The sequence below is a fragment of the Neomonachus schauinslandi genome, chromosome 8 (genome assembly GCF_002201575.2).
Source record: "Neomonachus schauinslandi chromosome 8, ASM220157v2, whole genome shotgun sequence".
NCBI classification, from domain to species: Eukaryota; Metazoa; Chordata; class Mammalia; order Carnivora; family Phocidae; genus Neomonachus; species Neomonachus schauinslandi.
Genome location: NC_058410.1, coordinates 15,121,422 through 15,143,822, shown reverse-complemented (window position 1 = coordinate 15,143,822; position 22,401 = coordinate 15,121,422). Strand labels below are relative to the sequence as shown.

At 42.5% G+C, this 22,401-nt stretch overlaps 1 protein-coding gene across 3 annotated transcripts in view; it reads left to right on the top strand.

Annotated features, from left to right (window-relative positions):
• The first annotated feature begins 2,078 nt into the window (after positions 1-2,078).
• Positions 2,079-22,401, top strand: part of ESR1 (estrogen receptor 1) — a 275,553-nt gene continuing 255,230 nt past the window's right edge. For 2 of the 3 annotated variants that reach the window (XM_021693345.1, XM_021693343.1), the window contains exon 1: positions 4,280-4,731. In XM_021693345.1, coding sequence (XP_021549020.1) covers positions 4,280-4,731 — 452 coding nt within the window. Of the gene's footprint in view, positions 2,228-4,209; positions 4,732-22,401 lie in introns of those variants that run through there. The other variant, XM_021693344.1, reaches the window with a different exon arrangement.

The window sequence follows — 22,401 nt, the reverse complement described above, 5'->3', positions numbered from 1 at the left end:
CAGAAGATGGATCCTGGAGCAATAAGAACCCAGGAGCTAAAAAGCAGCAGGATTTAAGAAGTAGGGGAAGAAAGAGGCAGACAGGTCCCTAGGAGGCTCTTACAACAAGTCAGGTAATGCGGGCTGAAGAAGCCTGATGGAAACAGTGGAGGAACAGGGAGAGGGAGCACATCTAGAATGCTCAGCAGTGGGCAGGGAGGGCAGACAGCTGGCTCAGAAGACTGAGAGACTGTCATCCAGCAACCGCGACCAGAGGGACAGTGATGCTGTTCATAGCCCGGAGTTGAAAGACTCGTCATGTTTGTGGGAGAGGGAATGATGACTCACATTTTGAGCCAGCCAGAAATGCCCAGGAGACACTGGGAAAGTGGGTCCGGGGGTCCACTCAGTGCTGGAACTAGAGAGAGAGACATCCGACCCTTTTTCACCTCCCAGTGCCCGCAGTCGTGGCAGTGGGGGGAGCACGTGCCCTGTGACCGCGTGGAGAGGGGCGAGGGGAGAGCTGGGAGCGCACTGCATGGGGCAGGGTGGGGGGTTGTTTGCCAGAAGCAGTAAAGGAAAACTGGCAAGGTGCAGTACCTCTCCCAGCCTTGTCCCCAAGCCTGGGAGATGAATCTGACCAGAAAGAGGGAAGAGAATGCTGGAGAGAAAGCATTCAAGAAAACTGCCTTTAGTGGACTAACCTTGACTGCTGGTCTCAGAATAATCAATGTCTATGAAGATTATTTGCGGAGTCTCCTTTGTTTCTCCTTCTTTTTTCCCCTCTCCTGCCTTCCCTTCTTCCGTCCTGCACATCCACATTTTTGGACTGGCCTAGTGCATGGGTGGCCACTGTTGACCTAAGGAGGAGTTAGGATTCACCACTGTCACCTACAAAGGGTAACTGTCCTTTCAATATTTGTCTTTACAGCCGATTGTGGAGGGAGCCCTTCTCTGCTCCAATATTGCAATGTTTGGGGTCTTTGAAAGCATGCAATGTATATTTGCAATATGACAACATTAACATTCTTGTAACTCTTTTCTATATAACTTTTTACTTCTTTCTCTGTACCATTCTGGAGAGCCACTCATTATATCTTGGTAACTGCATAGGGTCCCAGGGCCAGAGACTGGCCGCTCCTGGCATTGTGATTGGAGTCATTTAATACCCAAGGCCATGACTAATATCTGGTAACAAGGGTTCCACTGGGTGTCACGTGTCCTGGGACCTTGGGTGAGGGCAAAAACGGAGCACCTTATTATTGTGTGTTAGTACCATGGTTGGGAGAAAAGTTGAGGACCAGGTGGATCCATCCAGGGCACCACTGTGAAATGAGAGACCCCCCCACTCTCCGTGACCAACGCCAGTCCAACTAGAAAGCCTAATATCTGTTTAAAACGGAGGTACCCACCTTTGTCTTATCTTTATACCCCAGGCTTTTAATAATAAATTTTTTTCTGTATGTTTACAGAAAGCAGTCAACTGAGCTATTCGTGGAAAGGTTTGTGGGTTTGGTTAACGAGGTGGAGGAGTATTACATTTCAGCTGGAAACACATCCCTAGAATGCCAAAACATTTATTCCAAAGTCTGGTTTCCTGGTGCAATCGGAGGCACGGCAATAGCGTGTCTGTTCAGAGACTTGGGGAGGGGGGACCCACTGGGGCCAGCAAGGCATTTGATCCAAGTGTATCCCAGAAGGCTTTTATTGTTAAATTATATTCTTCAGGATAAACTGCCCATGTCACATTTTGTAAACTTGATATCCATACACTTTTGACTGGCATTCTATTTTAGCCATAAGCTTATGATTTACAGCAAGCCTGTTTTCCCTCTTGCTTAGGGTGGCAGCAGAAATCATGGGGCACTTTCCAGGCTCCAAGGATAAGGAGCAAATGGGGCTGGGGTTTTGTTGCTCCCCAGTAACAATCACTCTAGCTGTACCACTCGGCTCTCCCTGAACAGAGAGCAAGCTTCTCCTCACTCCCCACTGCCATTCATCCAGCTCCACGCAGCAGCCCAGCTGCTGTGTTTGCCGGGAGGGGCTGCCAAGTGCCCTGCCTACTGGCTGCTTCCCGCATCCCTGCCATTCCACACACAAACACATCCACACACGCTCTGCCTCGCTCACACACGGAGCTACACGCACATGCGAGCACATTCCTTCCTTCCTTCCTTCTCCCTGCCTCAGCCCTCGACTACTACAAGCCCATGGAACATTTCTGGAAAGACGCTCTTGATCCAGCAGGGTAGGATTGTTTTGATTTCTCTGTAGCTTTAGCATTTTGAGAAAGCAACTTACCTTTCTGGCCAGTGTCTGTATCCTAGCAGGGAGATGAGGATTTGTTGTTTTCAATGGGTTTATGTGTGCATCTCCTTTTTCTTCCAGGACTTGTAGGATTCTTTGTGTAATTTATGTGTAATTTGGCGGGTGCAGGTTTTTAAGAGCCCCATGAAGGGCTTTTGCATGTGTTTAAAAAAGACATTTGAAAATTGAAAGTGTGATTTATGGAAACGAAATCATCTGTAAAAAATTGCTTTGGAAAGTCATGGTTGCTGGCCATAAAGAGAAATATCTGTGATTCACCTGATGTGTTTTTAACCCTTTCTTTGCTTACAATCTATGGTTATTGATGCTAAGCTCAATTTTATCTTCATATTAAACCAACTACATCTGCATAGTATCCAAAAATGGTCTGTTTGTTCTTATAAGAACTAGGTAAAATGTATACTTATTAGTATAAAAAAATTTTAAGAAATTACTGTTAGTAACAGCAACCGTGGCATTTATATGTGTCACGAACATTTTGTTAGGTACTCTGTTGGGTGTTTGGGATAGCAATTAAAGCAAAGCATTAATGGTCATATCATATAGTTGTATCAGAGTCTTTTAGGCTGGGGCAAAGGAAGTTTATTAAAAAGTATAAACTCTCCGGGACTGTGGGTGCACAGTAGATTTACCATATCTCGTGTGTGTGCATACATACATACATTGTTTGTGTGTGTATGCTTAGATTTTAATTCAGTTCAAAACTTTTTTCTATTCCTTTTTCATCTGAATATTTGATTCTGCATATCAGAGTGAAGTAAATGGAGCAGGTCGAACCGCAGGAATAAAGAACAGAAATGGAGCATTGCATTTCAAAATTTGTTGGTTAGACCAACAGTGTAACATAGTGGCCAAAGATTCGGTTAATGAACTGAGGTTACATTTCGTATGAAAAGGTCACATTTCATATTTAGCTTTCTGAAGTTTTGGTTGCATAACCTGTGGAAGACGCGAACACCCATGTGTGCCTAACCAAAGGTTTTTGTGAATCATCATTCACATGAGAATTCATAATGGGAGCAAGTACAGTACTGTGGTCCAACACAAACATACAAGTCAGGCTGGGAGCATCTCAGAAGGTCGTGGCTGGAAGGGACCACTTGGGGGGAGTTTTGCCGCTGAGGAAACAGGTCTGGCACCATTCTGCTGCTGGCAAAGTGCAGCTCATTCCTATAGGTACACCTTGAATCTTCGCCCCCCTTCTCCCCAGATGTCTCCTCTCAGTCCCTGCAGCTGCTAAATATAGCTGTCTGTGGCTGGTTGCACATGCAACTGAGCACCCCATTCTATCTGCCATATCTCAGTAACAGAGTGGTCCTCCCCAGGGTCATTCTATGTACACACTACATATTTCCAGCCAACTAGGAGAGTGAATCAAACAGAAAGAGAGACAAACAGAGATAGATAGGAGTCTGGCATGGGGCACATAAGGCAGCACGGTGGAGAAAGCCGGCCCCTGGATGAGTCTTGCGAGTTTGTTTTAAACCTCGTCTTCCCCGGGCCACCTTTAGGAGATCCCTCTGCGCCCCCGCCCTCCGGCAGTGAAATTTAGCCTCCATCCAGCAGCGACGAGTAAAGTAAAGTTCAGGGAAGCTGCTTTTTGGGATCGCTCCAAAACGAGTTGCGCCTGGAGTGATGTTTAAACCAATGTCAGTGCAAGGCAACAGCCCCTGGCCGGCTTCCAGTACCTTTGTAATGCATATGAGCGCGGGAGATCGGTACTTAAAGTTGGAGACTCCGAGCCCGGGAGTTGGCTGAGCGCACTCGCGCCCGGCTGCACTTGATCGCGTCCGGCCGCCGCGCTCCACGGGACCGGCCGGCTCCCGAGGCAGGGCCAGAACTCGTTCCGTGGCGGGACATGCGCTGCGCCACCTCTAACAACGGGCTGTGCTCTTCTTCCAGGTGGCCGGTCGGCTGCTGAGCCCTCTGCCGCGCGGGGAGACGGTGCGCGCCTTGCCCGCGGCCACTGACCATGACCATGACCCTCCACACCAAAGCGTCCGGAATGGCCCTGCTGCATCAAATCCAAGGGACCGAGCTGGAGACCCTGAACCGCCCGCAGCTCAAGATCCCCCTGGAGCGGCCCCTGGGCGAGGTATACGTGGACAGCAGCAAGCCCGCCGTGTACAACTATCCCGAGGGTGGCGCGTACGACTTCAACGCCGCTCCCGCAGCCTCCGCGCCCGTCTACGGCCAGTCCGGCGTCGCCTACGGCTCCGGGTCCGAGGCGGCGGCGTTCGGCGCCAACGGCTTGGGGGGCTTCCCGCCGCTCAACAGCGTGTCTCCGAGCCCGCTGGTGCTGCTGCACCCGCCGCCTCAGCTCTCGCCCTTCCTGCATCCCCACGGCCAGCAGGTGCCCTATTACCTGGAGAACGAACCGAGCGGCTATGCGGTGCGCGAGGCCGGCCCTCCCGCTTTCTACAGGTACCCGCGCCGCCCGCCGCGCCACGTCGGGGTGGCAGCCGCGCGCCCGGCGGGCGGGAGGGAGCGAGGGGGCCCCGCGCGGCCGGGAGCTCGCGGGAGGCCGTAGGCCGCGGGGCTGGGCAGCCGGCAGCCCGGCCGCGGGAGCCGCGTGACTCGCGGCCCGGCCGGGGCGTGGGGTGGCGTGGTGGGGGGGAGGATTTGTGGATCTTGCTTTCGAGAGCCAAGTTCTCTCGCCTGGCAGCGTAAGGAAAATTCTGTTCTCTACCCCCCTACCATCTGCGTAAGCGGCAGATCCGAAAACCCATGGGCTTCCTAACTCATTTTGGAAAATCGTACAAAGCGGCGGTTATTTGTGTGTGTGGGGGAACACCCCAAAGCAAATAAACACAAAGTTCTTGGAGTCCCTAGTGAATGTCCCGTCTTGGTATTTAAGGCTGGAGGTGCGTAGGGTTGGTTAGCGAAGCTCAGAGTTTTTTATTATTATTATTATTATTATTAATTGAAATTGTTTTAATGTGCTCGCAAGATTTCCTTTCATCTACAATTTCTGATTGGAGATATGCACGCTATTATTATGATGACGATGATTTTGTTTGTTTTAGCAAGCAGTGCTTGCACCTACTTTCCCTCCTTTCTCTCCATCCCAAGTTCGAGGCTTTGGGATTGAATTGTTCTCCTCCAAAGAGCAATGGAGGAATTGAATGTCTTAATGAGTTTCTGATTTCTGAGTTATCTGGCTGGGTACGTATTGGAGCAGATTGCTGGCATATGACTTCTGACAGCCGAAAATTTATAGGTGTCTTGTGAGTTTAAAACACGCCATATGGAAGAGTGTTTTGAAATAACCCTCGTGCCAGCTAAATTACCTTCTGGCCTACCGGCAGAGCGTGCCCCGGGAACGGTGTGCGGGGTCAGCTCGGCTGTGCACCTTTTAGTCGCTGTAGAAGTGTTAGGAGTCCAGGACATACAGAAACGCATTTGTGACTTAAGTGGCCAGTGTTTTGGGTCCTTACATCCCCAAACCCCAAGGATTATACTTTCCTCCCCTCCCTTCTCCTACTACCCCTTTGACAGTTTCTGTGTTCTCTTCCTGATGGACCTGGGGAGGGCTTAGGTGGGTGATACTGATGAACACTTGTGCCCTAGGCACCTAACGGCCACCTGTACTCTGGGGTGGGTTTGGGAGTTCTCAGGGCGCCCACGTGGCTGGGTGCTGAGTTAGGCACAGCCAGACTGCACACTGGTGTCTGGACTTGCCTCCCTCCCTCACCTGGACCCTTCTGCATTGCCCGCTGTGGACCATTTCCTATTCAGTGTTCTAGTTCCAGAGATACAGCAGAAGAAACAGGAAGAAGGAGCAGGTTGGCCCCAGAGGATACTGAAGGGCATACTCTTGGGATATCTGAACGTATCCCATATCCTTCAGCCTCCTCAAAGGATTTTAGAGCATCCCACAGCCAAACAGGTTCAGACTGAGTTATTACTTAAAAGACAAAGAATGAACAAAACTTTAGAAAGTTGGCATATTTCAAATTAATTTTACTTGTTTTAATTCAGGGTTAAAGTGGAAAGAAAAGGGATTTATTCTGCTCACTTTTTTTTTTTTGAAGTGTTAGAACAAAATATAACAATTAAGGCTTATTCACACAACCTTTTAAACTCCTTGATGTGAAGGAAGGCACTTGGTATGATGTGAATTCCATAACCTTATGGTGGACTCCGGAAACTATTTTCTTTTTCATTTAATTTTCAGTTCTTTTATTGCAAATTAATCCTACTGAATTTCAATGGGTACTAATGAGACTGCTCCTCAGCGGATTATTTACTGACTTGCTAATAATTACAAAGTGAGCATGGTCAAATAAAGAGGAGACCACATTTAATTCAAAATTGCTCATCATCCCAGTGGCAAATAATATTACTATAATATGCCCCATCTTAAACTTTTTGCATTAGATGGTATTCAAATATATTTAGAATAATGAAAAAAATGACATGGAACTTTAATAATAAAGTTAAGAACTCATACACATGCGTTTCCATGTGGCAACTTAGTTTTAGAATGATTTTTTCTTTGTAATTTATTTCCTATAACATCCTTACTCTTTGCTTTGAATCGTGCCTCTGGGTAACCAGGGAGGAAGAGATGGCTCTATATAAGTGTTGTTTCAAATGGACAGATGTTATTTATTTTGCCCTCTCAGTTTTCCTGTCTGAATAACTCCGGGTAAAAAGAAAAAAAAAATTGATTAGGCACTTTTAGAAACCTTCCGTTATCTTCAGTAGTTACTAAAGTTTTGGGGGTTGCAAGCAGTGTTTTCAAACTGCTTGTTGTGATCCAGAGGATCATGAAATCGCTTAGTGAGTCTGGAACATTTTTTTTTAAGGAATAAAATAGAAAAGAATATAATAGAAAGTATCACAGTGCATAATATTTAGTAAGGGTAGGTTTTGTTTCCTGAAAATTTGTTTTAATTATATACGTTTATATGCACCGACTCTGATGTAAAATGTATTTCTTACCATAGACGTTTGAAAATTAGTGGCCTAACATGTTATGCTTGGTACGAAACACAAAATTTAGGAAAGTGGCTAGTTGTTTTAGCTACACAAACCAAAAAGGTATTTTGATTGTCGTTATATTATTTTCTCCCTATAAATTGGCTGGTGTCTTCAGGTCAGTTAGATTAAGGTTTATTATTTCTGATTCTTAACTTTTCCATTTGTAACATGGTGCCGTCATGTGGATTGTCTACCTGGATGTCCCACTGGGATGTTCAGAGAATTTACATGAAGTTCACATCATTAACATAACATAATAAAATTAAAAAAAAGATACTATGGTTACTTTCTTCTAAAGGCCACAATATGCAGCCATATCTATGTATAAAGAAATGTAATAGATAAAACTGCTCTGGGCATACAATAATGTGAGAAAGATTGTCACATGTCCCAGCAAATTGTTGAGAGGGAATACATTTGTAAACAGGCCAGTTGTGACTTTCCAAGATGTGTCTTACCTAAAATTTCATGATGAAGGCACCTGGGAGTTATCTTATCCTCAGTTCCTTTTGAGTGTTCAAATGATTTAGGAGGTTTGAATAAAACTAAAGAATGAAACATATTATATCCACCATGTTTTTAAAAATTCAAATTAAGTATTTAGTGCTCTGTGTTCATTTCAGTTTTACTACTCAGTATTCTTAAAAGCTAAATTTTACCCACTTCTCCCCGCCAAACTGCACATACACACAGATCTTTAGCATCAAAATCAATGTCTTAGTAATTTTTCTGCTGGCTGTATGCATATTTTGAATGAGTAGTGCAATCATTGGGGATCATTTAAAAACGATTTCTCAACTTTAAATAAGGCTTATTTCTAGGGAGAGATTTGAATAGCTAGTTTGCAAGTTTCCAGTAATTCTTTCTTTGTATTTAGGTGATATTTTAGCACCCTTTATTTCTGTTCTTACTTTCATTCATTTAAGTTGTTACTGTTGACCTGACATTTTGTGTTGGTCTAAGAGTAGTTGAAGGAGCCACATATTGCCTTGGGACTGAGTGTATTTTAGGTTGAAAAATGGATTCACATCTTGAATCCCCATTTCATTTTCACCTACTCCATGTGGCTTGTTTGGTAGAAAGACCCTGCAGGATAATTACCACTTATTATAATCTTCTTTCTTGCACTCAGTTAATATGGATCCTTGGATTGCTTTTGTAAATATATTTAGGATATGACATTCCTAATATCGGAAAATTCAGGTTTAGCATTTGGGTTTCTTATTGTTTTAAGAACATAAAAGACAGGGGCAAGAAATCAACAATGACAGGAACAACAGATATCAGGAAAAACTATAAAAGATGACACACTTTCTGTTAATGATAACGTAGTAATAATTTTGTCAAGTGGGATAGTGTATAGGAAAGCAGTACATAACTACACAAGGATTCAGCATTTCATTATTTCTTTCACATATTAATATTCATTCCAGTGCTTCTGTAAGCTAAAAGATAGTAGGAAAGAACAGATTTAAGTGGTCAGGAGTTTCATTACAAATATAAATTAATGATCATGTGAAATCATTTTCTGTGGAAGTGAAATTTAAATAAAATCTTTATCACCATCTGCAACATTTATTTGCAGCCTAGGTTATCATAAATAACATTTATTTATAGATACATTAAAAAAATCAAAACCCTGCTTATATGAAAATAGTTTTACATGAGGAAATATACAAATTATAATTACATTTTTTCTAAAATACACACTCAGCATAAAACGAATACATCTGACTCCTTCCTTTGACATCAGTATTATTTTTAATGTAACTTTAGAAGAATCCAGTGAGAGGAACAGCGTGCTAAAAGTGTGTTCCCTGCTTTTCCAGGATACATTGAATGGATAGGACAAATTAGTCATTTAGCTTAATCCCAAGACTCTGTTTGCTTTTTGAAGAAGGAAAACACAGAATGGCCACAACTGTTTAGAACCAAGATGCACATTCCAGAGAAAGATGCTTTATAAATCCCCCAAATACAGCCACTCGAACACAAACCAACCAAAGTGAAACTGTGAGGGATTTCATTGAAAGCAGGCAGCCCATCAAAGCCATCAAATCGTTTTGTTTTATACTTTAAACTCTGCCAATGCATTGACAGATAATGCCCTTTTTCAAAAAAGGTACGTTTAAGCTGTTCCCTGCTCCACTTGTAAAACATTACCCCCCTGCTGCCCTCTGAAATCTGAGGACTTCAGTGGGCTGGAGGCGAAGAATCATATTCTTGATCTAAGGAGGGAAGAAATCCTAATTCCTGAGCTCTGCACCTTGGAGAACGTTATTAGGAATTATGAGGGAAGCTTCGCATTAATTGACAACACTTTCAGTCACGTGTGCATGTTTAGACCCTATTAAGAAAGATAGAAAAGACAACTACTTTGGTCCCAACTGACGAAATTTTACATAGTTTGGTAAAGTAATAATTTCAAGAAGCTAGCTCAAATAAGAAAGGGTATGACTGACACTCGTAAGTGATACGATGGTGTGAAGGAGGAATCGTGATGTGATGGTGGAGGTGAGGATAAGGATGGTGATGGTGGTGGTGGTGAGGATGAGGATGGTGATGGTGTTGGCAAGAACATAACATAATAAAATAAAATTAAAAAAAAAAGAAAGTACTCGCGTCAGTTGGGGTGGGTAGTAGTTCTGGATGCCTGCTATAGAGCCTGAAGATGTTTATACTATGCAGAAATGAAATCCTTTTAATGAACTTCACGTATTTTTGTGTAGTTATAATTTAAGAAATAGTCAAAACATCAATAATGATATTATCAGTAATATTCATACCATAAATCTAATAAGTACTACACAGAAAATTTAAAAAGAAAACTCCAAACAAGCCTGGAGTTTTTTTTTTTTTTTTTGGTTTCTCCTTCTTGGAGGGACAAAATTGGGTCCCCCAGTCTGCTCCCATAACAGTTACTTTAATGAAATGTGTTATTGTGGATGAGATAGTACGCTACTTTGTCTTGTAATTTTCTACTTTCTGTGAATTATGCTTTGGGAAAATTATAGAAGTTTACTTAAAGCTAATAAAGCTAATTAAGAGGGCGCCTGGGTGGCTCAGTCGGTTAAGCGACTGCCTTCGGCTCAGGTCATGACCCCAGGGTCCTGGGATCGAGTCCCACATCAGGCTCCCTGCTCTGCGGGGAGCCTGCTTTCCCTCTCTCGCTCCCCCTGCTTGTGTTCCCTCTCTCGCTGTGTCTCTCTCTGTCAAATAAATAAATAAAATCTTTAAAAAAAAAAAAAAGCTAATTAAGAAACGTTCGGGACTAGATATCCAAATAAGTCCTGGATAAACTCAGATGGGGTTCTTGTTTTTTGAGAGTTTCCCAAATGTTGTCAGTTCCTAGGGCGGGGAGTGAATGGCCTCCGTAGTATAGTGTTCAGATTCTCACGTCCATTGAGCTGGAAAGCTCCAGAGCTGTCTGGTCCCAGAGCCTCCTCCAGCTCCATGCTCCCATTCCCAGGCTGCACCCTTGGGCTGGGGCTCCTGCCTATTCCCCACAGTGGTGCGAGTGTGCTGGGTATTACTTCCTGGGCAGTGTTCTTGGCAACTGGACTCACTTTTCTCATAGAAAGACTTGAGATTTTTTTCTAAGACCCTGAAAGTAAAAGACAATTTTCTTTTAATTTCCTGCAACTAAATGATGTTAGAAATAGTAATTTTTACATTGGCATACTTCCTCTGCTGATTTTTTTTTTTTTTAGTAGTTGTCCATTCTCGTATTTTCTTTTTTCTTTGCATTATTTTCTAATGGTCTTTAAACTCCTTTTGGCTTCTTTTCTCCTATCAAGCTTGCTTGCTTGCTGCTTTTTTCTTTTTTCCTGTTTTAGTTGCTCCATCTGCATATTCCCAGATTTTTTCTTACACCTTTTCTGGTTTATTTCTTTACTGACCTGTTTCATCTGTTATTTTCATGAAATTTGGAACGAGCTCAATACAACCTTACGAATGGTTGTATTTATTTCTGCAGGAGCATTTCAAGCAATTCACAGAGAAAGAATGTACCTTCTAATTTGAGTACAAGATACAATTTTGTTACATTGAGAAGTTACTTTCTGTAGTTATCTGAAAAACTCTTGGGACCTTTGGAACTCTCTTTGATTTCTAATAGGAGGAATCCCTGAGCACTGGTCCAAACAGAGACCATGTCTTGTTCACTGCATTACTCTCAGCTCTTAGCAAAGGGCATGGCACAGGGATGTCCTGAGCAGCTTTTAGCTGGGTGAATGGCTGGTGGTAGGCAGGAAGCACCAGTCACACTGACTCGTTCAGGTTGCTTACTGGGAGAATGGCCATTCAGCAGTGGATCTTTTTTTTTTTTTTTAAGATTTTCTTTATTTATTTGACAGAGAGAGCAAGAGAGCACAAACAGGGGGAACAGTAGAGGGAGAAGGAGAAGCAGTCTCCCCCGCTGAGCAAGGAGCTGGATGCGGGGCTTGATCCCAGGACCCCGGGGGATCATGACCTGAGCCGAAGGCAGACGCCTCACCGACTGAGCCGCCCAGGCACCCCAGCAGTGGATCTTTAGATGGGACTGGAGGAATGTGGGGAATTTGTGAACCCCCTCCCCCAGGAATAAAAGTGGAAAGCAGTCCATTGGGTATCCCAAGGACAGTTGATTCCTATTATTTGCAGATTCCATATTTACGAATTTGCCTCCTTGCTAAAATTTATTGGTAACCCCCCAATCAGGACTCATGGCACTTCCTCAGTCACTCGCAGACATGGGCAGAGTGGTGAAAAATTTGAGTCATCTGACATGCGTGCTCCCGGCTGAGGTCAAACAAGGTGATACTCTGCCTTCTTGTGTCAGCTCTTCTACTATAAACAAGTGTCCTGTTCAGTCTGTGTAGTGCCACGTTTTTTTTTTTTTTTGCTTTTTGTTGGTGACTTTGCTGTTGAAAATGACTCCCAAGCATAATGCGGAAGTGCTGGCTAATGTTCCTGAATGCCAGAAGCCTGTGACGTGTCTGATCAAGGCTATAGAAGACATGTGTGTTAGATAAACTTTGGGCATGAGTTATAATGCTGTTGGCTGTGAGTTCAATGTTAATGAATCAATAATATATGTTAAATAAGATATCTTTAAACAGAAACACACATGAAATGAGGCTACGTATTGTTTGGTTGGTGGAGATGGTATGATCAGAGGCTTGTAAGAAATACAGGGCTGTATTTCCCCTTGGAGCAGTGGTTTAGTATTCACTAATTTACTGTTTGTGGAAATTTGAAAGTCATAACTACCACAAATAATGAGAGTTGCTTTTATGTAATAGAGTGACTTAAGCACAGGTTTGGGAGGCAGGCAGCTTATGTTTCTGACTTGACTCCTGCCTAGTTGTAATCTCTGGCTCACTGTGCCTCAGTTTACTCATCTGTAAAATGCCAATCAAAGTAGGACCTACATCTTTCAGTTGTTGTGAGGATTAAATGAGTTCATAGACATCAAGCTTTTAAAACATGCCTGGCATATAGCAAGCCGTTAGTTTTATAACTCCTTTAGGAGGGAATTGGCAACTCTACACTGAAGAAGGTGAATATAAGCGCTCTTTAAGAGTCTGGAATGTTTGTGACTTCCCTATATTTGTTTATTTTGCCTTCAAGGGACCAACTTTAATACCCTATTGTGAGTAGAAGTTAAATTTTCCAACCTAAAGGAAGCAGGAAGCTAATTTTTCTTGGAATGCTTAATCTGTGCCAGGTGCTATGCTAGAAAAACAGAACAAAGCAATTGTAATAAACTCCAAATAAGTAAAAATAAGTAAGTCAATAAAAAGAGTGAGGGATATTAAGTACTGTGGACTGGAGCAGTCCCAGAGAGGGAAATAGTTGAAGTTGAGGTAAGCAGTTTATGGAGAGGCCATGATGGACAGAGGGCAAGGAAGGCGTTTCTCTGTGATTTGGAAAACAGGAACACGGAGAAGGAAGACGGACAGAAGCTAACATTCTAGTGCATCTGCAAAAGTGGATTTTCAACCCTGGCTGCACATTTGAATCAAGGATGACTTCAGAATCCCCCGGGGGATTTTGCTGTGTTCACCCTTTGGAGGACTGTTTGAACCCTGGTTGGCCTGACTTCCACATCTTCAGTTCATCAGGCCCACATGGGTCTCAGAAGCAGAGGGTAAACGGCATGCTGAGAAGAAGGATGACAGTAACATTAATTTCTCCTCATCATCTTTCCAAAAGAAGATTTGAAGTAGGCAAGGTGCATTGGATGTTGACTAGATGCAAAGTAGACAAATTGAAGAATATTAGGACACACACACACCTACGCCGGTTAGCCTTCAGGATGTAGACTTTTGTTGAGGGTTTAGATAATCAGTGGTGATTGACGCCTTTACCCCTCTCTCCTCCCCCACCCCAGGGTTCTTTTTCCTTTAATTCTGATAGTTGCCACACACCAGACTCTAGCATTGTTTATACAACTTTAAAGCCCTAAATATCAGTACAGTTAATTGGTTGCATTAAATTTCCAGTTGCGTGTTTGGAAAGTGTCCTGGAGTCTTTGATGTGCAAGACGTAGTTAAAGCTCCCCTCCTGTACTCTTTCTGTCATGAGGTATAATACAGAATTTTTTTCAGCAAAGAGAATGTGTGCTGTTTTGAATGCTCCCCACACCCCCAGGCCTCCCTTCCCCCCACATTTTGCATTTTAGAAGACTCCTTTATCGGTAAGGGAAATGGGCATGAATGCCCAGGGCGCAATTTGGTGAGGCTTTTTACACATTGTTCAGTTCTCCTCGCTGCTCATTTCCTCACGTGACTGCCCAGAGTCATGAGCTGAAAACATGTCCTTGAAATCTCAGAACACGGATAAATGCAACTCCTTGGCTCAGAAGTGAACATGGGTCTCCTCGAGTGCCCACAGGACTTGCAGTATAAGTTCTAGGCCCCACACATTGAGGGACTATCACCCCAATGGTGATGGGCTTTCTGGTTCTTTTTCTTTGTTTCTAGTGCTCGGTAGTTGTGACTGATGAAACCAAAATTGCTTTTCTTTTCTTTCCTTTTTTTAAAAAAGATTTTATTTTTAAGTAATCTCTACACCCAACATGGGGCTAGAACTCACAACCTGGAGATTAAGAGTCGTGCGCTCTACCCACTGAGCCAGCCAGGTGCACCACCTCCCCTCCCAAAGTTGCTTTTCTATAACAAGTCCAACCCTGTTCTAAGAAGTCTGCTTTTGACGTTGAGAAATGGCTAGCAAACTTATCAGGTAACCTGGAGAAGTGTTCACAGGTTCTAGTGTTTTTATATTAAATAGCTATAGTTCCTGGAAATGCAGTATCGGTCATTTATAACATCTTAAAACACACAGACAAGAATTTTCTTCTCAAATGTCTCTCACATCATTCTCTCTGTTCTATACATATGGCCAGCTTTCTATTATTGCTGCAATAGGTTCCGACTGGCTTTTCAGCTTTCAAGCTTTCAAACTCTGATTTTTCAATTTGCTCCCCAAAGTGTATACTTGATTTGATCTTTCCTCTGCTTAAAACCCTTCAGAGGTTTCTCACTAGTCACAGAACACATGCATATTCCATTGTGTGGCATTCAAAGCCCTTGTAATTTGATTCAGACTAAACTCCTCCTCTCATCCATGAAGCTCCTGTTCAAAGCTGTATTTAAATGGCACTTTCCCACTTCTTCACACTCATTTCCATCTCTAATGTGAACCTTTCTTTCTTCTTGTCCCATCTCTGTTAGGCCAGAAGTCAAGGTCAGCTCAAATGTCAACCTCGACCAGCTGGGTTTTCCACCTAGCGTTCTCTCACATGTTCATAGTGAGCCCATGGCAACTTTTCTGGGTACTTCCATTATGGAAATCACCATAGAATGCCTTTCATGATGGTTGCAGGTAAACTTGTCTATGAATTTTATTAATTTTATAGTTTAGAGTAATTTAATAGAGTTATTTATTAATGGATATATTTACTCGCTCAGCAGGTTTTTATTGAATGTTACTCATGTACTGACTTCTATGGTAGCTGTAGCGATCAGACATCTTATCTGTGGTCAAGTTGCTGATAGACTAATGAGGATGATAAATGTAGAGACAATTAAAAAACAATGGAATAAGAATTGTCACAGAGAAGAGACTACTAGGAAAACTTGATGGAGGGCCCCCATCTATGAATGCAGAGGTCCAAAGGGTTTAATGGAAAGAGGATTTAGCCAGGCAAAGAAGGGCAGGAGAGGCTGTGAAGCGAAGCCGGATCTTGTTCCCTGATGATACTTCCTACATTTCCAGGATACTCCCTACATTTCCAGGATACTCCCTACATTTCCAGGACAGTTCTTTCCACAGAATAACTGCTCGATAACTTATAGAGCCAAACTGTTGAATTAAGCAAATGAGGGTAGGTTGTTAAGAATCAGAGAAATGACTTTAATAATATCAATTGCTAGCATTTTCTGAGCATAGAGCACCAGACCTTGCTGAAAGCCTTAGGTGGAAGATCTTGTTGCATCCTTATACCAACCGTAAGAGGCTGGTACTGATATTACTCTAATCTCTTGGATAAAGAAACTAAGAGTGAGAGAGGGCAGGTGACTTGCCCACGATCACACAGCTGGTAATAATTCAGTAATGGAGGATGAGGGATTCTATATCTACAGGTTGGACTCTGGAGCTCAAGTTTTACGCACTATAGTATGCAGAAAAATTGACCGGATGTCTTCTATCAGTGATCGATTTACTTGGCAGTTGGTTTGTTAATTCCTTGTAATACTTTTATAGTTAGTTGTGACAATGCTTTAATCTTAGATTATGTCCCCAGGCTGCTTCTTTTAGTTTTATGGGAAATGGCTATTTTTGTGATGCTTGCTAAAAGCATGTTCCAACATTTTCTTCCCATTAAGTAGGGGGATGGTTTTCCCTTCTAATATCAGAAGGCGCCATTGAACAAAATCCTACAAAGAATTCCTGATAGCAACCTAATGCTTTTTTCTCTGTATGTGAAACCTGCCCAATGGTTTTAAATCTGGACAGAATTATTGTGCTCATTTAGTCCAACCCTCTCTTTACACAGAAAAAAAAAATCATGAAATCAGTATTTTAAACCCAGGCAGGGCCATAAGCACGATGTATTCCTACCTCTTTATTTTCCTTTTTTTTAAAAAATTTTTTAAATTTTTTTAAATTCTTATGTTAATCTCCATACATTACATCATTAGTTTTAGATGTAGTGTTCCATGATTCATTGTTTGTGCATAACACCCAGTGCTCCATACAGAATGTGCCCTCCTCAATACCCACCACCAGGCTAACCCATCCTCCCACCCCCCTCCCCTCTAGAACCCTCAGTTTGTTTTTCAGAGTCCATCGTCTCTCATGGTTCGTCTACCCCTCCGATTTCCCCCCCTTCATTCTTCCCCTCCTGCTACCTTCTTCTTCTTCTTCTTTTTTTTTTTTCTTAACATATATTGCATTATTTGTTTCAGAGGTACAGATCTGAGATTCAACAGTCTTGCACAATTCACAGCGCTTACCAGAGCACATACCCTCCCCAGTGTCTATCACCCAGTCACCCCATCCCTCCCACCCCACCCCCCACTCCAGCAACCCTCAGTTTGTTTCCTGCGATTAAGAATTCCTCATATCAGTGAGGTCATATGATACATGTCTTTCTCCGTTTGACTTATTTCGCTCAACATAATGCCCTCCAGTTCCATCCACGTTGTTGCAAATGGCAAGATCTCATTCCTTTTGATGGCTGCATAATATTCCATTGTATATATATACCACATCTTCTTTATCCATTCATCTGTCGATGGACATCTTGGCTCTTTCCACAGTTTGGCTATTGTGGACATTGCTGCTATAAACATCGGGGTGCACGTACCCTTTCGGATCCCTACTTTTGTATCTTTGGGGTAAATACCCAGTAGTGCAATTGCTGGATCATATGGTAGCTCTATTTTCAACTTTTTGAGGAACCTCCATACTGTTTTCCAGAGTGGCTGCACCAGCTTGCATTCCCACCAACCTACCACTTTATTTTCCAAGCAAAGTGATTAAAATCTAGAGAGGTGAAGTGGCTTCCCCAATATATGTCAGCTAGCATAGGCAGAACAGGACAAGAACGCATGTCGCCTCCAGCCGTGACTTCATCCTTAACACGTGGAGGTATGACCAGTCCCTGTTCACTGAGGACATAGAGGCCATGCTGTCCTCACTGTCATGGTGCTAGCATAGAGAGTGGAAGCCCAAGCCAAGTGGAATGAAGGAATGCCTGATGCTGCAATTGCTGAACAGTAATGATGGTGGAAGTGAGCATCAGGCCATCTGTTTAACTGGCAAATGGTCCGAGTGAGAATTTGTAACCTTGGTTGGCCACTTCAGTTTTAAGGCTCTAGTGGAAACATATTTCCTGTACTTACATTTTGATCATTCTCTTTCAGTTCTAATAACTATATCTTACTTACTTTGTGATTGAAGATTTCTTTTCTTGTTTTTCTTTTTCCTGTGTCCAGGGCTTTAAGGTTAGGAATTAGTAGATTTCTGTGGGGACTTACACCGACTCCTTTCAGATTTCTAAGTTGGTTGGGTGCTATTTTTGTTTCACAATTACCAATGTGAAAATGGAACTTGATTTATTTCATAATAGATATTTCACCTTAGTATTGGCAAAATTAAAAAAAAAGTCAATCTGTGCTTGACCCAGCAGCTAGGTTACAATAGATTTTTTTTTTTTTTTTTTTAAAACATGGTCCCAACGTTGAAAAACATGTGTCTTCTTTGAAGCTAATTAGTGAACCCAACATTGGTTATATACTGTTTACTATTAAATTTTTCCCCTTGTAGTTTAATATTGTTCCAGGAAATGAAATGTAAGTTTAATAAGAATGGCAATTGGTGGAACCGTATGTCCTAAGTATAATTCTTGTTCCTGATAAATGTGTTACAGAAGGGCTCGCATGGCTGAGGGTTATAACTGTACTAATCCAAGATCATGTGACACCATTTATTCTGTAGAAATTTATATTGATCAGGATAAGATTTATAATTACACAAACCTGTAATTTTTTTTTCACTTTTAACTCTTTCAGTGTTATGGAACTCTTAGTGAATTTTGACAGCTCTTTAGCTGTTCAAGTTGCCCGTGAAAATATATGAAAAGGAAGTACTAATCATGTAATTCACAACACTGTAAAGAGAATCATGTAGAAATTAAATCTGCTTTTATTAACATTTTATGGTGTTTATATGTATGCAAGGAAAATAATTCGAGGTGGTAGAAGCTACCTTCTTTTCTGTTTTGTGAGGAATCGTAGACCAAATGTATTTACTTCTGGTTGTGAAAGGGCTATCAATATGCTCACAGCAAAATGATTTCCACTACAAACTTGAAAACAAAATTACGGCGGTGATATTTTGAGAGGCGGTTGCCCTGCTTTCTGGGCGCTGGTGGCTCCTTGCGGACAAGGGATGCTGTACCCAGAGAGGATGATTAGCTCAGTGGTGGCTTTTTCTAAGTCAGGATTTCTCCTTGGAAAATGATCATTTTAAACTTCTCAGAGTCTAGGCCCAAACTTTCTAATTGGATCTACAGGAAAGAGAGTGGCAGCAGGGGGACAGAAAGTGAGAAAGATCAATTAAAGCCACATGCCTCACGGTGCTTTGCTAGATAGTACTTGACCGTGAATGACCTAAGCTGTGTGAGTCAGAAGGTACATTAGTCTTTTAACCTCCTAGGTAATTTTAGTAAATGGGTGAACATTAATTTAATGTGATATCCCATTGGCTCAAGACATAATGCACCTACAAATAGCCTAATTTTGTCCAAAACAGACTTTTGTCTCTTGACGAGAAAAGCACGGTGAAGCCCGTTATGATTAATGGTCCCCACTGTCCTGAACTCAACTCCGTAATTGCTGCTGGATTTGTGTATCTCTGTTGTCTTCTCGTAAAAGCATCATGTTTGGGATTGCCAAATGAATTACAGGATGCCCGGGTAACTTTCAATTTCAGATAAAAAACAAAAAATTTTGAGCCTAACTATGTCCTGTGCAATATTGCACTAAAAAATTCTTTGTTATTTATCTGAAATTCAATTTAACTGGGCGTCTTGCATTTTTATTGGTTAAATCTGCAAGGACTAGCCATGTTGCCTCACTGTTTACTGTGTTTCATTTTTGAAGCCTGAAGGTTTTTTTTTTTTTTTTTTATGGCTGCCCCTTCTAGCAAGTACACAGATGCCTGCCTGTCTTTTCCTATCAGGAAACGAGGCAGGCCAGGATAGAACTCACTAGTTAGGTAACTTTTGTTGAGTGAGTAATATAGTGAGTGCTATAGAAACAACACTTGGTTGTCTTGGCGGGGGGGGGGGTTCTCTTGTATTTTTGTAGCATTATTAGATTTCAGAAAATAGTAGTTTAGAAAAATAATTCTCTGACATGCTTTCTAGAGTGTGAAAGATTTAGAAGAAAAAGCAGGACTCCTATCTAGATAACATATTAAACAGATCTACATTTCCCCTTCTCCACCTCTTTGGTTTGGGGGTGGCTGAGTCGATAGCAGAGAAACTGAGCTTGGCCATGGTGGCTTGGAAGACTAGCGAGCTACGTGGGGCCTTGTGGGCATGGTATGTGACATGGGGGATCTCCAATGCATGGATTCAAGGGGGATTGCAAAAAAAAAAAAAAAAAAAATCAAGGCTATGGGGTGAAAAAGGAAATGCTCTGGAGTCAGTGGGATAAGGAAATGCTCCAATAATCTTCCGAGTATAGGTCAGATAACCGTATGTGTGTAATTTTCTGGGGGGAAAGTCTCTGAAGACTTATGAGTGAGACCACAGGGAATGGAGTGTGAGTGAGAATTTCCAACTCCTTGGAAATATTTCCTTTTACTCCCTCCCAACCCAGGGACTTTGAAGAACTCCCAGAGTCATACTCCAAGACATAGCTGGGAGGTAAGAGTTGGAGCAGGGCTGGATGGGTTTTTCTCCAGGGTTCTCAGCTGCTTAAGAAACTTGTTGCTTTAGCTGGTGGCAGCCGAGGCCACTGGCTAACAGCTGAGTGATTTTGTCCCAACTGGATGTGAGCCAGGCTTGAGCAGAGAACTGGGAATGGAAAGGCAGTGAATCAAAGGTTGGTCTGTTCGAGTTTTTTGCTTTTGGCTTTATAACATGCTTATACCTAGCAGAACTATAGCCGAAGAATCAGGAAAATTATTTCAGAGCTAAATATAAAAAGTTATAAATATCACTTATAAAGGTAATAAAGACCAAGGCCGCTGACCAAGGCCAAGTCTTAGATGAGGATGGAGTAGAGTGGGGTAGAGACTGGAAATCGGAGTGCTTATTCCCAGAGATTTCAGGCTGCTTCTGACTTTGCTGTCTAGACAAAACCACCAGAGGATACTGTCTAGAAACTGGAAGAAGCACTGGAAGCTGCTGTCCAGAGGTGAGAAGAAACTACAGATGCCGAGCAACATCATGCCAACCCTGTGCTGGGGAAGCCTGAGACCTTAACGTTCCTAGGGAGTAACAGTGGAGCTGTTCGCCCCCCACCCTCCCCATTCCACAGCGTTTATTCATTCCATTTCCAAGATCAGATCATTTCAGAAATCACCTGAAAATTTCTCTCCATTAATATACCTCTAATGTGCAGCATGTTTTGATTATACACATGAACCAAGCCCTTTAAAAACAAATTCTGCTCCATTCTGAGCAGAATTTGTGCGCATGTCTGTTCTAGAGAGTTTCTGTGACCCCAGAACCCCAGGCCTGCCTTCCTCAGCTGCATGTGTGGGAGGTGAGCCCTTCCAACGTCGCACGCGGGCCACTGTGGTGGTGAGGCGACAGGGCAGGCCTTTGCTGACCTGTCTGTAATCCCTGGTTTCGGTCTTCAAGGATGTCATGATGTTCTGGAGGGCAGGGCACAGGATGGCTGTAGACCCAGTTTACTCATTCATTCATTTGTTCGTTGGTTCATTCGACAAATATTTATTGACCATCTCCTGTATGTTAGGCACTGTTCTAGGCACGGTGAGTAGACGAGTGAACAAATCAGACAAATCAGCAGAGGTTCCATTGCGAAGGTGAGATTTAAGCAACGATTTGAAATAAGGAAGGGAGTGGTACCGTGAGGATATCCCAGTGAAAAGCATTTCAGCCTGAGGTCACAGCAGTGAAAAGGCCCCGAGGCAGGAGCATACCTGGTGTGTATTAAACAGAGAGGCCAGGATGACTGGAGTTAAGAGGTTGGAGGTGAATAGAGAGGAGGCTGGGGGTTGGAGTGTGTAAGGCCTCAGTAGGCCATTGTCAGGACTCTGGCTTTCACTCTGAATGAGTTGGAGATCCAGTAGAGGGTTTGAAAAGAGGAATACCTTCTGAATTTTCATTGTGAAAGTTTGCAAAACTTTTCATAGAAATGGAATAATATAATGACTCTTCATGTGTTCAGTACCTAGCTTTCTCAATTATATTTCACTTGTAAATATTTCTGTATGCGTTTCTAAAGGATGATGACTTAAAAAAAAAAACACAACCACACTAATTTCTTGTTTAAAATTAACATCATTTCTTTAAATGTCAAGAATTTGAATTGCTAGGTACTTTGAAGGGGGAGCAGATGGGATTTTCTGATAGTTTTCATGTAGCATGTGAAAGAGGAGTCAAGGATTGCATAGTTAAAAAAAAAGGATTACATAGTTATTAAAATCCTCTTTGCTGTCATACATTTATTGGAGGACTACTGTATAGTTATTTCAAAATAGGTTTTAAAGATTCACATCAGGGTGCCTGGGCGGCTCAGTTGTTAAGAGCGTCTGCCTTCGGCTCAGGGTCCTGGGATCGAGCCCCTCATCGGGCTCCCTGCTCAGTGGGAGCCTGCTTCTCCCTCTCCTACTCCCCCTGCTTATGTTCCCTTTCTCGCTGTGTCTCTCTCTGTCAAATAAATAAAAATCTTAAAAAAAAAAGTAAAGATTCACATCAGCATCTGGATTCAGGATCTTTGTATATTTTTTTCAGAAACATTATTTAGTGTCATCAATTCTTTGGCTACAGAAAATATTGTTATTCCTATTTTCAAAGGGGGAAAAGTGGCACAGAGTGACTTACACGTTGAGTAACTTTTTCTAAAGTCCTTAGATAGC